Genomic DNA, 15,128 nt, shown 5'->3' on the forward strand with positions numbered 1-15,128 from the left:
ACGTGACCTGAACTGGGACAAGCCTGGCTGGGAGGGGCAAGGGTTAGACTGGGGGCAGAACGAGACTGGGGTTAGAGCCTTGGGGCGGGGTCTCCCTGGGGCTGAGCCACCGCTGAGGCTGGGTGCTTTAGGGGCGGGACCCGGGGGAGGCGGGGCCTGCATGAGGCGTGGCCAGTCTGGAGGCAGGGCCGAGGTGAAGGCGCGGTTAAAGAAAGATGTGTAAAATGAAGGGCGGAGCTAATACGGGGTGGAGCCAGTTTGGGGCGGGGCCTGTCCGGAGGTAAATCTGGGCGGGGCCGGGGCTGAGTCGGGGGGTGGGGGTGGGGGGTGGGGCGGGGGTGGAGCCAGGTCAGGCCGGGATCTTCGCTGTCCTGGGTCCTGGAGCGCTCCCACCCAGCAGGCCCCTCCCAGACCAACCCGGATGGTGCAGGGTGTGCAAGACCCGACCGCCCAGGATCAGCGATCGCTGGCTCGGACTTCAGGGTCTGGCGATCGCGGTTGCGTCCCGCCCTAGGTGCTGCGCTCTGGGCCAGGCGGCCGCGGAGGACTCCGGCGGACTCAGCTTTGCTCAGCCCCGGGTCTGCGTCGCCGGAGACTCCCAGGGCGAGAGTGAGTTGGGCTTTTGGGGAGCTTGGATGTGCCTACGTGCGTGCGTTTGCATCTGTGTGTGTGCATGTGTGTGATCGTCTGTGTGCATCTAGGGAACTGTGCGTGTGGAGCTGGGTGTGTGTGCAAAGTTGAGTTCGTGTGCAAGGGCTCTCTCATGTGGGAGGGGAGTCGTGCATGTGTGTGCTTGTGTGGCAGAGGCACTGGTGAAGACTTGTGTGTATATTAGGGGATCTTGGAGGAAAATGGGAGCGCAAGTGCAATGATTCTTGTGGGTTGCGTGGGCGAATGAATCGTGGGGATGTTTCCAGCTCGGTGGCTTTATGGGGGTTTACCGGGGTCCCCAGCATGAAGGGACGAGAAGGGAGGAAAGTTTGGGGGGTACTGATTGCTCCTGAGGATCGAGTGTGGTCTGGGGCATTGGGTAATGGGTGAGACAAGTGTTGGGGGTCTGACTGGAAGTAACTTGGGGTTCACATTGGCCCCCTTGCTTTGAGAGCTGGGGACTTGTGTGGGTGGGTCCAGAGGGGTGGTGGGCCTACCCCTGGCCAGTGGGAGCTGAGGCCCGGGCTCCTGCTTCAGCTGGAGGGAGCTGCTCCCTCACTAGTTGCCCTCACCCAGGCTCAGCGCCCAATCCTGCCTGGCCGGCTCCTGCCGCTGGTCCTTCAAGAACATGGTGCAGAAGTACCAGTCTCCCGTCCGTGTCTACAAGCACCCATTCGAGCTGGTCATGGTGGTGAGTGACCCCTGATCCTGGGGCCCCTTGTGTGACAGTTGGAGGGCCCCAAGAGGTCAGCCATGATGGGAAGGAAAAGGAAACCCTCAAAACCCTAGATCGGAAGGAATTAATGAGCTACTCCGCTGACCGGATGGGTCCAGCTTCTAACCAGGACCCCTCTGCCATCCCATCTTTTGCCACAACTTCTAGGACCCTTGCGCACTGAGCAAGACACAAGGTATTTGTTTTCCTTGTTGAAGCTTATCTGTTATCTCAGTCTCCTTTGACAGAAAAAGGGTATCGGGGCCAAGCTGCTGCCGTCTTTTGTGTAGTGATAGTAATAATAATATTAATAATGGTACATATACAATGAAAATGATGACAGCAGCCATTTGTCCATGGTTTGCTAAGTCTTTACATATGTTGTTTGGTTTAATTCCCAATAGCTCTTATTATTCTTATTTTGCTCCATTACACTGACACTCGGACAAGGATGGTCTTAGGCTCGGCGGCGAGAAGAGGTGGAGCTGGGCTGGGGTCCACATGGGGGGACTCCAGAGCCTTGAGTTTAACCACAACACCCTCCATGTCCTCCGTCTGCTCTCACACCCCCTCCCCTCCCCATCCAGGGAGCTGAGACCAGGGGGAGGGGGGCACATGTGGGCAGGAAGGGTCTGGGAGCAGTTGTTTATTGGGATTCAGAAGAGCTGTGTGACGTAGAATTGGCTCCCGCACCCTCGGCCTCCTGGATCAGCAGTCTGAGCCCCTGGGGCTGGTGCTGGGGTCGGGCCGCTGTGGGTTTCCTTCTTGATGCCATCACTCTGTCTCTCGGAGCTTCCCTACTCCATAGATCAGGGGCGACGCTGTGGGGTTGTGATGAAGAGTCGATGAAAGAGTGCCTGGTGCCTCTGGCTCGGCGCCTGGCACATAGTAGGTGCTCACTAAATGCGGCTCTTCCTGTAATTATACCGCATGGTGTTATCAGTGATGATAGTGAAAGTGTAAGAAACACCAGGATCCACTCTCATCCTCCTCATCCCATTCTTGGTTGCTTAATCCCAGCCGTTTACCCAACGACTTGCATTGTTGGATAGAAGGCCCTTTGTGTGTCCTCCCCACATCTCTTCTGTGAATCTACCTACATATATGTTTATAGTCACGTAAAAGATTAAAAAGCATCATTAGAGTAATCATGCTGTGTGGTTATGTGTGGCTGATGCCAGGTCAGGAAAGTAGCAGGAGCAAGCCTGGGGTTTTATCGACAAGCTGGGTGACCTTGGACAAGTTACTTAACCTCTCTGAGCCTACACTTTCCGTCTCTAAATTGAGGACTCATGTTGCTATTGTTGTAGTCCCTAAGTTGTGTCCAACTTTTCTGTAATCCTATGGACTAGCCTGCCAGGCTTCTCCATCCATGGGATTTTCCAAGCAAGAATACTGAAGTGGGTTGCCATTGCCTTCTTCAGGGGATTTTCTCGGCCCAGGGATGGAATTTGTGTCTGCTGCATTGGCAGGCAGCTTCTTTAGCACTGAGCCACCCTTAGTATGTTTAGGATTCTTAAAAAAAAAAAAAAAATTACAATCATTGCATTTTAACATAAAAATGTCCACTAATGTAACACTTAAGACTGTATTAACAGGACTATTGGAGGACTTCTCTGGTGGTCCAGGGGTTAAAACTCAGTGCGCCTAATACAGGGGGCCTGGGTTTGATCCCCGGGTTGGGGAACTATATCAAGATCCCAGCAACGAAGATCCTACGTGCCACAACTAACACCCAGTGTAGCCAAAAAAAAAAAGTCTAGTGGAATACGTGAAGCATATTTCATCAGCTTTGAGTTCCACACATGCAGGCCGAAGGACTCAGTTTACTTCCATAATTGTTAATAATCTTTAGGTGCTGCTGGATAAATACTTGTGGGACAACAGGAAATAGATGTTTTCAGATATGTATTACCTGTATTGTGCCAATTTGTCATTTGTTTTTTTTCAAATACTGTGTTACCTTATCTCCATACAGTCCTTGTTCGGCAAAATGGCCCCAAACTACCCCAACATGGGACAAAGCCACTTTGCCAACTGTTTACAAAACATCATTGTCCCCAATATAGCTGCATAACTCAACATAACTCTCTCGCTGTGTGGGCACAAAAGGGGTTTTCTGCACTTAATGTCAGTCTTTGTTTCTCAGCTAAACACTTGCCCTCAGTTTGGGTCAGATGCTGAGGAAGTTTCGGATGAACTTGGCTATTTTGACCACATCCGAGCGACCAGACGAGCTGGCCTTTTGGTTTTTCTGTTTAACAAAACTGACTTGAGAATCAAAACGTCCCTTTGCAGATATTCCACCATGCCACTGAAACTGTGTTCGTGGAATTGGTTATAAAATAATACTAAGGTAACCTTTCTAGACCCAGCATTAATTTTTTAAAAAATTATTTTTCTCTTCCATTTCAAAACTGTAACTAATTCAATGAATGGGTGTCTCTCTCCCATTTGGGCCAAATTCCTTGACATGAATTCTGTTTCTGAAGCTTGGAATTCCAGGGACCTTTGCTTTTTCCTTTCTTGATAGCGGTCTGTATTATTGGGTTCAGAACAATGAGCTTGTATTCTCTCGGTAAGCAGAAGAAAACAGTTAAGACAATGGAGGCAGCTAGTATCCAAGGCTGGCAGAATCCCTGGTCCCTTTGAATGTGGGGTCCCTGGAGGTGGGGTGGGGTCTTTGTGGAGATCCTGGTATGGACACAAAGGCTGTGGTTTGGACGGTGGACTCTGGTGGACTCTGAAGATCACTCTCTGGTCAGCCTATAGCCAGTACTGAATGATCACTGAATGATCACTCTCTGGTCAGCCTATAGCCAGTACTGAATGATTTCCAGCTCCTCTGGGCTCTCCTGAATGGGCGGAGGTTACGAGTCAGATTCTCCAGGCTGGCCCCTGGCTCTGGGTTCTCACCTGTGAAATGGAAGTAATGAAGTCCCCCGCTCCTCAGAGGGGCTTCCCAGGTGGCACTAGCGGTAAAGAACCCGCCTGCCAATGCAGGAGACAAGAGAGACCCGGGTTTGACCCCTGGGTTGGGAAAACCCCCTGGAGGAGGGCACGGCAACCCACCCCAGTATTCTTGACCTGGAGAATCCCATGGACAGAGGAGCCTGGCGGGCTGCAGTCCATAGGGTCGCCCAGAGTCAGACACGACTGAGGCGACTTAGCACGCATGCGCGCACGACCCCATAGCCTGGGCACACAGTCAGATATTCCAGATTCTGACTCTGATGTTCAGTAAACATCTGTGTGCCCGTGGCTGAGGCGGATTCAGAAGTGACCTGTATGCCTCTTGTCTGTCCACTGCCCAGGGGTCCCTGTGGGGTTCAAAGCCCTGTGACTTCAGGTCATCTCAGATTCTGCAAACCTTAAGAAGGAAGAGGGCATGGAGTAGAATTTCCTGGACAATAGGCTGGCTGATCCTGAGGAGGAAGGGTTATAGAGGTGAGGGCTGTCAGTGGCAATTGTGTTAAAATATTAAAGACCTGGACTTTTGTATTGATAAACAGCCTGTAATTTAGCAAATGGGTTATTAATAAGAAGTAGCTACTGAAGGTAGATCCTCGCAGCCCAGGTCAACAGACAGTTGCAGTTGAAATCATTGTTAGGGATGTAGTTTTAATAAAGCAGCAGGGGCCTTATTTAAATGTGTTTAAATTAGTTCCCTGGAGCCTGTCATCTGATCCCGTTGCTAACAGATTAAGGGAAGCAACATTTTCCACCCTGGACTGCTTCCAGGGCCCTGACCGGCTCCTACTGGGGCTGGGAGAATGGAGCTGATCCACTACAAAGTCATCTTCAGATTTCAGGGGGTCCTCAGATCAGCTTTCGGCCCTCATTCATTTGTGAATGCATGCATTAATTCACACGTGAATGCATTCCACAAATATTTATTGAGTTTCTATAGTATGCCAAGCATTGTACCAGGTGCCAGGGCTACAAAACAGTGTCATTTTTAGCACTTTTTCTAAAATGCATCATTATTCTGTTAATTTGCTTGCCTACTTGTTTACATGGAATTTGCTTGTTTGTTTATATGGGTCTTTTTCATTAGGCTTCAGAAAGACGGAGACCTTGTCTGTCTTGTTCTCATTGTCTTGACTTGGTTCTCCTGACAGGATCCCTTCCTGCCCTCACAGAGCTTGCAGTGTGTGTGTATGTGTGTGTGTGTGTGTGTGTGTGTGTGTGTATGAGAGAGAGTCATTCCAGGCAATACCAGGTAGCAAGATTTGTAGCGGGGAAGAAAGAATAGGGCATTGTAGGAACACATAGGGGCTTTCCTGGTGGCTCAGCGGTAAAGAATCCACCTGCAATGCAGGAGCCACAGGAGACGTGGGTTCTATCCCTGGGTCAGGAAGATCCTCTGAGAGAGGACATGGCAACCCAGTCCAGTATTCTTGCCTGGAGAATTCCATGGACAGAGGAGCCTGGAGGGCTACGGTCCATAGGGTTGCAAAGTGTGGGACACCACTGACGTGGCTGAGCACGCATGCACTCAGGAACACGGAGAAGGGCCCGTTGGTCAGCAGCCAGAGGCCTTGTAAGTCAGCCACACTTTGCGGTGAGGGGTGGAGATGGGCAGCCTGCCTGCCCCTCTGTGCCAAGGCCTCTGGGACAGAACTTGTCTCTCTGAAGAAATGAAGGCGGCTTAGTTGGGCTTCTGTGAACCCACAGGGTTCAGTTCGTCCCTTCAAGGACGTTGGGAGATTTGGGAAGGTGTGGAAAGTGGGTCGGAGGAGGGGTTTTCATCCCGGAGGTGAGAGGGTGGGCTGGGGGTTTGGTAGGGGATGGGGCGGGGAGCAGAAGTGACCAAGGCCAGGTGCATTCCTGAGACACTTGGAAAATCTAAAACAGCGTTTCCCTCCCATCACCATGCTGACCTAGTGCTACATGTCCCTGTGTGGACAGAAGCCCACATCTTGCCAAGATGGGGGCCTGGTCTGCTCACCCTCTTCTAGGTATGCGTCTGTGAGGATGGGCCAACTTCCTGTTTCCTTCCCCTGAGACTGCCCCTCCCTTCCTTCCTGCCATCCTTCCTTCATTTCTCATTTCCCTCCCTCCCTCCTCTCCTCCCCTCTTTCCCTCCCTTCTTCCTCCCTTCCCTCCCTCCTTCAGCAAATATTGGCTGCTTATCTACAGGGTCCCAGGTGTGGTACATATGAGGCCACTGGGAAATCCAGTGGGGAAGGAAAAACCTAGAGACAGAGATGCTGATGATAAACAAATAAACAAAGACCTGAAACCCCATTGCAAATCCTGATCTGGCAGGGCTAGAAACCATCCATCAGCTGGCTTCTTTTTCCTAAAAATTGTGGTAAAATATACATTACACAAAATTTACCATTTTCAGGGATACAGTTCAGTGGCATTAAGTGCAGTTACATTGTTGGGCACCCATCATGGCCACAACTTTTTCATCCTCCCAAACTGAAACTCTGTTCTCATTAAACACTAACTCCCCATTTGCCCCACCCCCGGTCCCAGCAAACACAGTTCTACTTTCTGTCTCAATGAATCTAGGAATGACTCTAGGAATCTCATATAAGTGTAATCAAATAGCATTTGTTCTTTGGTGACTGGCTTCTTCCACTGAGCATTATGTTTTCAAGGTTCATCCATGTTTTAGCCTGTGTCAATATGTCATTCTTTTTAATGGCTGCATAATATTCCCCCCATATGGCTGGACCATGGTTTGTTTAATCATTCCTTCATCAATGGACATTTGGGTTGTCTCCACTTTTTGGCTATTGTGAATAAATGTTGTGAACATGGTTGTACAAATATAAAATCTTGTCCCTGTTGGTTTACCGTTGCTCATTTAAGAAAAATGTGTCTGGCACTGTGCTACCTGCCTTACATACCGTGTCTCCCTTTAGTCTTCTCAGCAACCCTCACAAAGTTGATAGCATTGTCATTATCATCATCATCCTCTTTTTTTTCCTGGAGAGACTGAGTCTTAGGTTAAGTTGAGGTCACCCCGCTGGCAGGGAGCATGGGCCGGCTCTAAACCCAGGGCTTTGTCCCCGCTACTTCTCCACATCCCACTCTCGCCCCCTGCAGGGTCCTTCTGATCCTCTGTCTCCATCATTTTGTCTCCTGAGCTGACCTCAACCGGAATAGCAGCAGGTTGCTCAGCTACAGGGCCATCTGGATATAACTGTTTCTATAGATTAATTACAGCAATCATTTCAAAAGACTCAGGATGATGTCACCCTGATTCTCCCATGCCTGCTTCCCTTCATCAGCTGAGAAGACACTGCCGCCATCGGGTGTCTGATGGCTCCTTCAGCAACTCTGAGCAACTCCGCCAGGAGCAGGGAGTGCCACGCAATGGAATATTATGCAGCCATGAAAAGGAATAAAGCACAGACACAGGCTACAACATGGATGAACCTCGAGAACTTGATGCTCAGTGAAAGAAGCCAGATACAAAATATCATGTATTTTATGATTCCATTCACGTGAAATGTCCAGAAAAGGCAAATCCAAAGAGACAGGAAGTGGATTTAGGGGACTTCCCTGGTGGTCCGGTGGTTAGGACTTGGCCTTCCAGTGCAGGGGGTGAGGGTCCATCCCTGACTGGGGAGCCGAGATCCCACATGCCTCATGGCCAAAAAACCAAAATGTGAAACAGGAACAATATTGTGACAAATTCGAAAAATGAAATAGTCTACATAAAAAATGATCTTTTAAAAAAAAGTGGATTAGTGGTTGCCTGGGCAGGGAGTGACTGTGATGGGTGTGGGGTTTCTTGCTTTTAATTAATGAACTTATGTTTCAGTTGTGCTGGGTCTTTGTCACCGTGCACAGGCCTTCTCCAGGTGCAGCGAGCGGAGGCTACCCTTTGCGGTGACGTCCCTTGTCACAGAGCACAGGCTACAGGAGCACATGGGCACAGTCGTTGTGGTGCTTGGGCTTGGTTGCTCCATGGCCTGTGACATCTTCCCCGACCAGGGATCAAACCCACGTCCTGTGCGCTGGCAGGCAGACTTCTAGCCACTGTGCCACCAGGGAAGTCCAGGTGTGGGGTTTCTCCTGGGGGTGATGAAACATTCTTGTATTAGACAGTGCTAATCTTTGCACGACTTTGTGAATGTTCTAATAAAATCCACTGAACTGTACACTTTAAAAGGGTGCATTTTATAGTATGAGGCACACCACAATTTTATAAAAGTAGCGGGGAGCTGAGAGGATTAATACCTTGGTCCTGGGGTCTCCCAGGCTTGCAGGGGAAGCTGGGGGTGGATGAGGAAGTCCCCTGAGGAGCACACTTTGTGCGATGGTCACGTGCTTGGTGTCTGAGTCCAGCCTGCAGCAGGAAAGGAAAGGTGAGGATTCAGGCTAGAATACGTGGGTGTGGTTTGCGTATTCTTTCCCTACTCTGGAAGGTTTGGGGTAAGCAGCGTTCCAGCTTCCTTTGAATTTTCATGAGGAAGAGCAGGAAGGAAGAAGGGATGGGAGGAGGGAGCAGCTGTCAAGTGATTAGCAGAAATAGTTTCTCTGTATTTTATAGACTCTCACTCTTTTTTAAAATTTAAATTTATTGAACAAATTCTTCTGTAGAACGAACCATGCGCCAGGCCCTGTTCTCAACAGTTTACCAAAACGGATTCCCTTTATTCCCCTGTCCACTCAGGAAGCTATACCACTTTTCTTTTTCTCCTTTTATCAAATGAAGGAAGGAAGAACTGAGAGCTGGGGTTGTTCAAGGTCACAGAGCTGTTCAGAGGCAGAGTGGAGCTTCGGACCCAAGCCCAGAGTCCCTGCCCTTCATGGCTAAGCTACACTGTCGTTCACTCACTCATTGTGTAATGTCTACTGAGTGCGGACTGTGTGCTAGGCATTGTGGCGAGCATTAAGGATTCAGGGCCGACGACTTTTTCCTTCAGCGGCTGTGAGATAGGAAACTGGCACAACCCAGCACTCATGGGCGGTTTCACGACACTCCCCTTTAGAGTTGAGCCTCAGAGAGAAATGGGACTGTTCTGGTGGCTTAGGTGCTAAAGAATCTGTCTGCAATGCAGGAGACCCGGGTTCGATCATGGGTAGGGAGGATCCTCTGGAGGAGGAAATGGCAACCCACTCCAGGATTCTTGCCTGGAGAATCCCATGGACAGAGGAACCTGGCGGGCCAGAGTCCATGGGGTCACAGAGAGTCGGGCACAACTGGAGGACTGAGCGCACAGGGAGAGACAGGAAATGCCATGCTCAAGGGTCACTCAGCCCTGGGACTTCCCTGGCGGTTCAGTGGTTAAGAATCTGCCTTCCAAGGCAGGGGATGGGTTTGATCCATGGTTGGGGAACTAAGATCCCACATGACCTGGGGAAATTAAGCCCACCCGCTGAAACTAAGACCTGATGCAGTCATACACATACTCTAAGTTTACCCAGCCCAGAGGTGGATGAGTCCAGTGAGGAATCCAAGCTCCCACGTCCATGTGCTGAGTGTGCCGATGTAAATTTTGGCAGGATGGGCAGCCTCTGCCTGCCCCAGCTTCTGTCCCTGTCCTGGTGGGTTCTGGGCCTTGGACCAGCTTCCTTTCTGAGCGGGCAGGTGTGAGGGTCCCTCTCCAGCCACTTGGCAGAAGAGCTGAAACCAAATCCTTCTACTGCCCCTTCTGTGTCCCTGCGGAGGCAACCCCATGCACTTACTGGCAGGGAGAAGCTCAGGCCTCACTGTGGGGACAGCGGTCAGCGCCCGAGGCTCTCGGGCAAGGATGAAACTAGCTGTGTGAACTGGTCTCCACCCAGGGATGGTCCTGTAAGACCCTGCGAACTGCCAGAGGAAGAGGTCCACCAGGACTCAGGATTCCCAAACCACTGACGTTTGTGACATAGCCAACATCCTCTGAGAGGCAGGATGAGGCAGTTCAGGGCTGGGGTCTGGGTCAGTGGGGCCTGCACTCTAGCCCCTCCACTTACCGGTCCTGTGATGTCAGAGTCAGGTCACTCTGCCTTCTCGAGCCTCAACTTGCTCATCTGTAAAATGGGGGAATACTAGTCTCCATCCCAACAGGATGTCATGAGGACACAGAGGTGCAGTCAGCCCTCCTTAAATGTCACTGTAACAGTGGTGTCCAACACCAGCCTTCACAACCCCAGGGAATCTCTGGCTGACAGCCTTAGACTCTAAACTGGCACTGGGACAGACTCCTTATTTCAGGGCCTCCTGCCTTCCCTAGGTTCTGGGGTCCTCCCAGTGCATGGGGGGTGGCACCATAACAGAAGTGCCTTCCTCCTCACAGTCAAGGGGAGTTGTGGCCAAGGGCCCGTCTACTGCTTGGATCAGCCCCTGCGTTATCTGGGGGCCCCAGGCAGGGCTCTTCCAACAAGAGGTCTGTTAAGACAGGAAGTCGATGACGCTGGGCTGGCCGCTTGCACTGAGCTCACAGCCTGTCATTCCTCTCCCTGCTCCCCTTCCTTGGAGCTGTTCGGGCCATTGGCAAGTCTGCAACCCCTGGGCTGTTTCCAAACTGCTAAGCAAGAGGTTCCTGAGGGAGTAGGGGCTGGGCCAGCCTAGGATTCAAATCTAGGTTTACCGTGTACCTACCAGTCTCCTCTGTCCATGGAATTTTCCAGGCAAGAGTACTGGAGTGGGTTGCAATTCCCTTCTCCAGGGGATCTTCCCGACCCAGGAATCGAACGTGGGTCTCCCACATTGCAGGCAGATGCTTTATCGTCTGAGCCACCAGGGAAGCAGAAACCCAAACTGAGCCTGACTAGTTCTGACACATGCACCTTTCCCTCCATATAATTGAAAAAAAAAAAGTCAGCATCCCTCTGCCCATCACAGAGGTGGGGCCGACCCCAGTCCCTCTGGCTCCCCCTGCCCAGAAGGGCCTGGGGTGGGGGGGAGTTGTTTTTGGTGCTTGAAAACCTGAGTTATACAATTTGAGTCCTGTTGCCTGGAGAATAAAAATCCTAGGTGCCTACTCTGTGCCAGGCTCTGCATGAGATACTCAATCTGGTCTGTGCCCAGTTTCTAGGTGATGAAACTGGCTTAGAGAAAAGACGGACCTGCCTCTCCTCTGGGAGCGGGTGGAGCTGGGCTTCAAACTAGGTGCTGGACCCCACGCCAAGTTCTACTTAAAGCAGCACCGTCCTCAGTGGAGAAACGCCTTCCTTTTTTGTTGTTGGTTAATTTAATTCTTTACTTATTTTTGGCTGCGCTGGGTCTTTGTTGCTGCCCATGGGCTTTCTCTAGGTGTGGCGAGTGAGGGAAACCTCTCTGGTCGTGGCTTCTCTTGTGGAGCACAGGCTTTAGAGTGCGGGCTCAGTAGTTGTGCTGCGTGGGGCTTACTTCCCCCGCTGCACGTGGAATCGCCCCGGACCAGGGATTGAACCCCTGTCCCCTGTATTGCAAGGCAGATTCTTTACCACTGGACCACCAGGGAAGTCCACAATGCCTTCCTCTGAGAGAGGGTCCAAGGTGGCCTGAGATGTGTAGCAAGGAGACCGTTCTCAGGGGGCCTCCCTTGCCAGCCCTCTGAGTCCAGAACCCCAGGAACCCCACTGTTCATTTTTCCCCAAGGAGAATTATTCTGACCCTGGTGTGTTTGCACAAAGCAACCAGCCTCTAGACATGGAGGCAGCCCTGACCTCCTGACCCTGGTGCAGGATGCGCTAGGCTGGCCTCGTGGGACCTTGAGTGACACCAGGCGTTACTTCCTTGCCCCTCCCCCGCTTCTGCCCTTCTGAGCGGGGTGGTGCCACCTCCCCCAGGGATGGGGAGGAGGTGTGTGTCCTCAGATGCCAGCACTATTTTTGGAGCTCACGCCTATTTTTGGAGCTCACTTTGATCCTGATTCCGGGACACGTGGCTGTGACAGGCTCTTGGAGCAAACCCTGCTTGAATACTGTCAGCCACCGATGCTGGCACGCCCCCACTTCCCACCCCCGCCCCTGATTCCCGCTTTGGCTCTGACCCTGGCATTTTGGGGAACTGGCCTCTCATCCTCCAATCTAGAGACTTTTTATTTTTTTCACTTGCCTAACCACCCTGGTTAGAACCCCCAGGAGAGGGCTACATGCGGGCAGCCAAAGCAGGCATCCCTGCCTAGTTCCTGATCTTAGGGGAAGTTCAGTTCAGTTGTCCAACTCTTTGTGACCCCATGGACTGCAGCATGCCAGGCAGGCCTCCCTGTCCATCGCCAACTCCCAGAGCTTACTCAAACTCATATCCATTCAGTGATGCCATCCAACCATCTCATCCTCTGTCGTCCCCTTCTCTCACTTTCAATCTTTTCCAGCATCAGAGTCTTTTCCAGTGAGTCAGTTCTTCACATCAGGTGGCTAAAGTATTGGAGTTTCAGCTTCAGCATCAGTCCTTCCAATGAATATTCAGGACTGATTTTCCTTAGGATGGACTGGTCCTTGCTGTCCAAGGGACTTTCAAGAGTCTTCTCCAGCACCACAGTTCAAATTGATCTTAGGGGAAAGTGTCAGCCTTTCCCCACTGAGCATGATGTTAGCTGGGGTTTTTGTATGTGCCCTTTATCAGATTGGGCAAGTTCCCTTCTATTCCTACTTTGTTGAGTCTTGTTTGTTTTTTAAATTGTGAAGGAGTGTTGGTTTTGTCATCTTTTGTTTCCCCCCTGAAACATGCTTTCTTTTAAAATGCCCCAAACTAGCCCACGTCAGAGGGCAAAAACTCAAACGTACAACTGGGGAAAAAAAAAAAAACAACACCTGTAACCTAAAAGTTGAGAGGTTATATTCGGTGGGAATGTTAGGACCTGAGCCAAAGTTGAGAGTTAGGTTTTATTTGGTGGGAATGTTAGGACTGGAGTCCCAGAGACAGCATCTCAGGTGACCCAGAGAGAGCTGACCCCCAGGAGGCAAGGGAGGAGCCAGGCTATATACAAGTTTGTAGCAAGGGGTAGGTAATCTGAATATTAAAAGACGACTTTTAATTTAAGAAAAGCTAAATCTCTCACATGGAGAAATTTAGCGATCTTCTATGTATAGGAAGATGCAAGAGTCCGGGCTTGCTGAAATAATTTCTTTCATATGTGTCTAGCTATCTGGGACCAATCCTGCTTTCTTTATTGTTCACATACGAATTTCTTGATCCCTTGTTTAAGGTAAGGGGTGGCCAGTGTGGAGGAAGGCCTCCTCTCCTCTGCCCAGCTGCTCAACAGGGAGGAAGTACCTGATGTCTTCCAGAGAGCTGGCTTTGTTTCACCTGGGCTCAGATATTTGCATTTGGAAAAGGCTTGCTTCCCCCGGAGAGCTGTAGGGCTGAAAATATTTCATTTCACACATAGAGTCAAAATGTGATTTGCCAAGTCAGGGCTCAGGCACGCCTGTGTCCCTGCCCCAGAACAGAGGTTAAGACCAGAGTTGCGGTAATACGGTCCGTGGTCACCGCTCTTTCCCCAGGGGAGACACCCTTCTCCTCTCTGGATGACTCGTCCTGGAATTGAGACAAGGACCCAGCCAGGTTTAGGGGGGAGGGAGGAGGTGTTCTGGCCGCCCCTGGCCCCCTTGGCGCTCACCTGGCCCCCGCCCCTCCGCCCCCAGGCCTACGAGAAGCGCTTCCCCACCTGCCCGCAGATCCCGGTCTTCCTGGGCAGCGAGGTCCTGCGCGAGTCCCGCAGCGCCGACGGCGCGGTGCACGTGGTGGAGCGGAGCTGCCGGCTGCGCGTGGAGGCCCCGCGGCTGCTGCGCAAGGTGGGCGCGGAGGGGGTCCCTGGAGAACCGGGGGCTCCGCGGGGGAGGGGCTGGCAGGCGGGGACCTGGGACAGGGGGCGGGGTTCAGGCGTGGGGACACGCGTGTGTCAGTGCTTGGAGCGGGTTCTGGACTGGGGGCCTCCCGGGTCCAGGGGAGAGGAGGGCCGGGGGCGCTGGGCTGAGGCTGGGTATTGTCCGGAGAACTAGGGCCAACAGCGAGTCCCAGGGTCCGGGAGGTGGGGGGAAGGGGTTGGAGTCAGGGGTCCCGGCGGGTGGACTGGCGCCGGGCAGGGGACCAAGGGGCCACAAGTCCAGGGATTCCCCGAATTCAGAGTTCCAGGGATCCGGGCTGGGCTGGTGGTCAGGGCGAGACCCCGGGATTTCCCGGGGTCCGGGGGTGACAGTCCTCGGCACTCGTGCCCCCAGCCCTCACCTCACGCCAGCCTGCACACCCTGCTGTCTCTTTCCTGCAGATCGCAGGCGTGGAGCACGTGGTCTTCGTGCAAAGAAACGTCTTGAACAGGAAGGAGAGGACGCTCCTCATCGAAGCGCACAACGAGACCTTCGCCAACCGCGTGGTGGTCAAGGAGAACTGCAGCTACAGGGTGAGCCAGGGGCTGGCCGCCGGGATTGGATCCCACACACCGGGCTGAGCCCAGAGGTCGGTGAGATCCTGGCGGCTCCCGCCCTCCCAGGGAGATGTCAGAGAGGATGCAGGAGCTCCTGACACCTGCAGTTCACAGACACAGCTGAAATAAAAACATATATTGTTATATGTGGGGCTTCCCTGGTGGCTCAAACGGTAAAGAATCCGCCTGCAATGCAGGAGACCCGGGTTCCTTCCCTGGGTGGGAAAGATCCTCCTGGAGAAGGGAATGGCTTACCTGTTCCGGTATTCTTGGAGAATTCCATGGACAGCCCATGGGGTCACAGAGTTGGTATGACTGAATGGCTAACACTTTCACAACAAATACATTTTAAAATATAGTATTTATGCATAATTTATGATATATTAAATATTTATTTAAATATATCACATATGCATACTTTGTTAAAAATCTATTTTATTTTTTACTTACTTTTTGGT

General features: G+C 51.8%; 1 protein-coding gene across 1 annotated transcript in view; it reads left to right on the forward strand.

The window, feature by feature from the left end:
• Nucleotides 1-340: 340 nt before the first annotated feature.
• Nucleotides 341-15,128, forward strand: part of SEC14L5 (SEC14 like lipid binding 5) — a 33,280-nt gene continuing 18,492 nt past the window's right edge. The window contains exons 1-4 of the mRNA XM_061152784.1: nucleotides 341-609; nucleotides 1,228-1,342; nucleotides 13,892-14,041; nucleotides 14,515-14,646. Coding sequence (XP_061008767.1) covers nucleotides 1,280-1,342; nucleotides 13,892-14,041; nucleotides 14,515-14,646 — 345 coding nt within the window. The 5' untranslated portion in view covers nucleotides 341-609; nucleotides 1,228-1,279. The remainder of the gene's footprint in view (nucleotides 610-1,227; nucleotides 1,343-13,891; nucleotides 14,042-14,514; nucleotides 14,647-15,128) is intronic.

This window comes from Dama dama, chromosome 10, assembly GCF_033118175.1.
Source record: "Dama dama isolate Ldn47 chromosome 10, ASM3311817v1, whole genome shotgun sequence".
Lineage (NCBI taxonomy): Eukaryota > Metazoa > Chordata > Mammalia > Artiodactyla > Cervidae > Dama > Dama dama.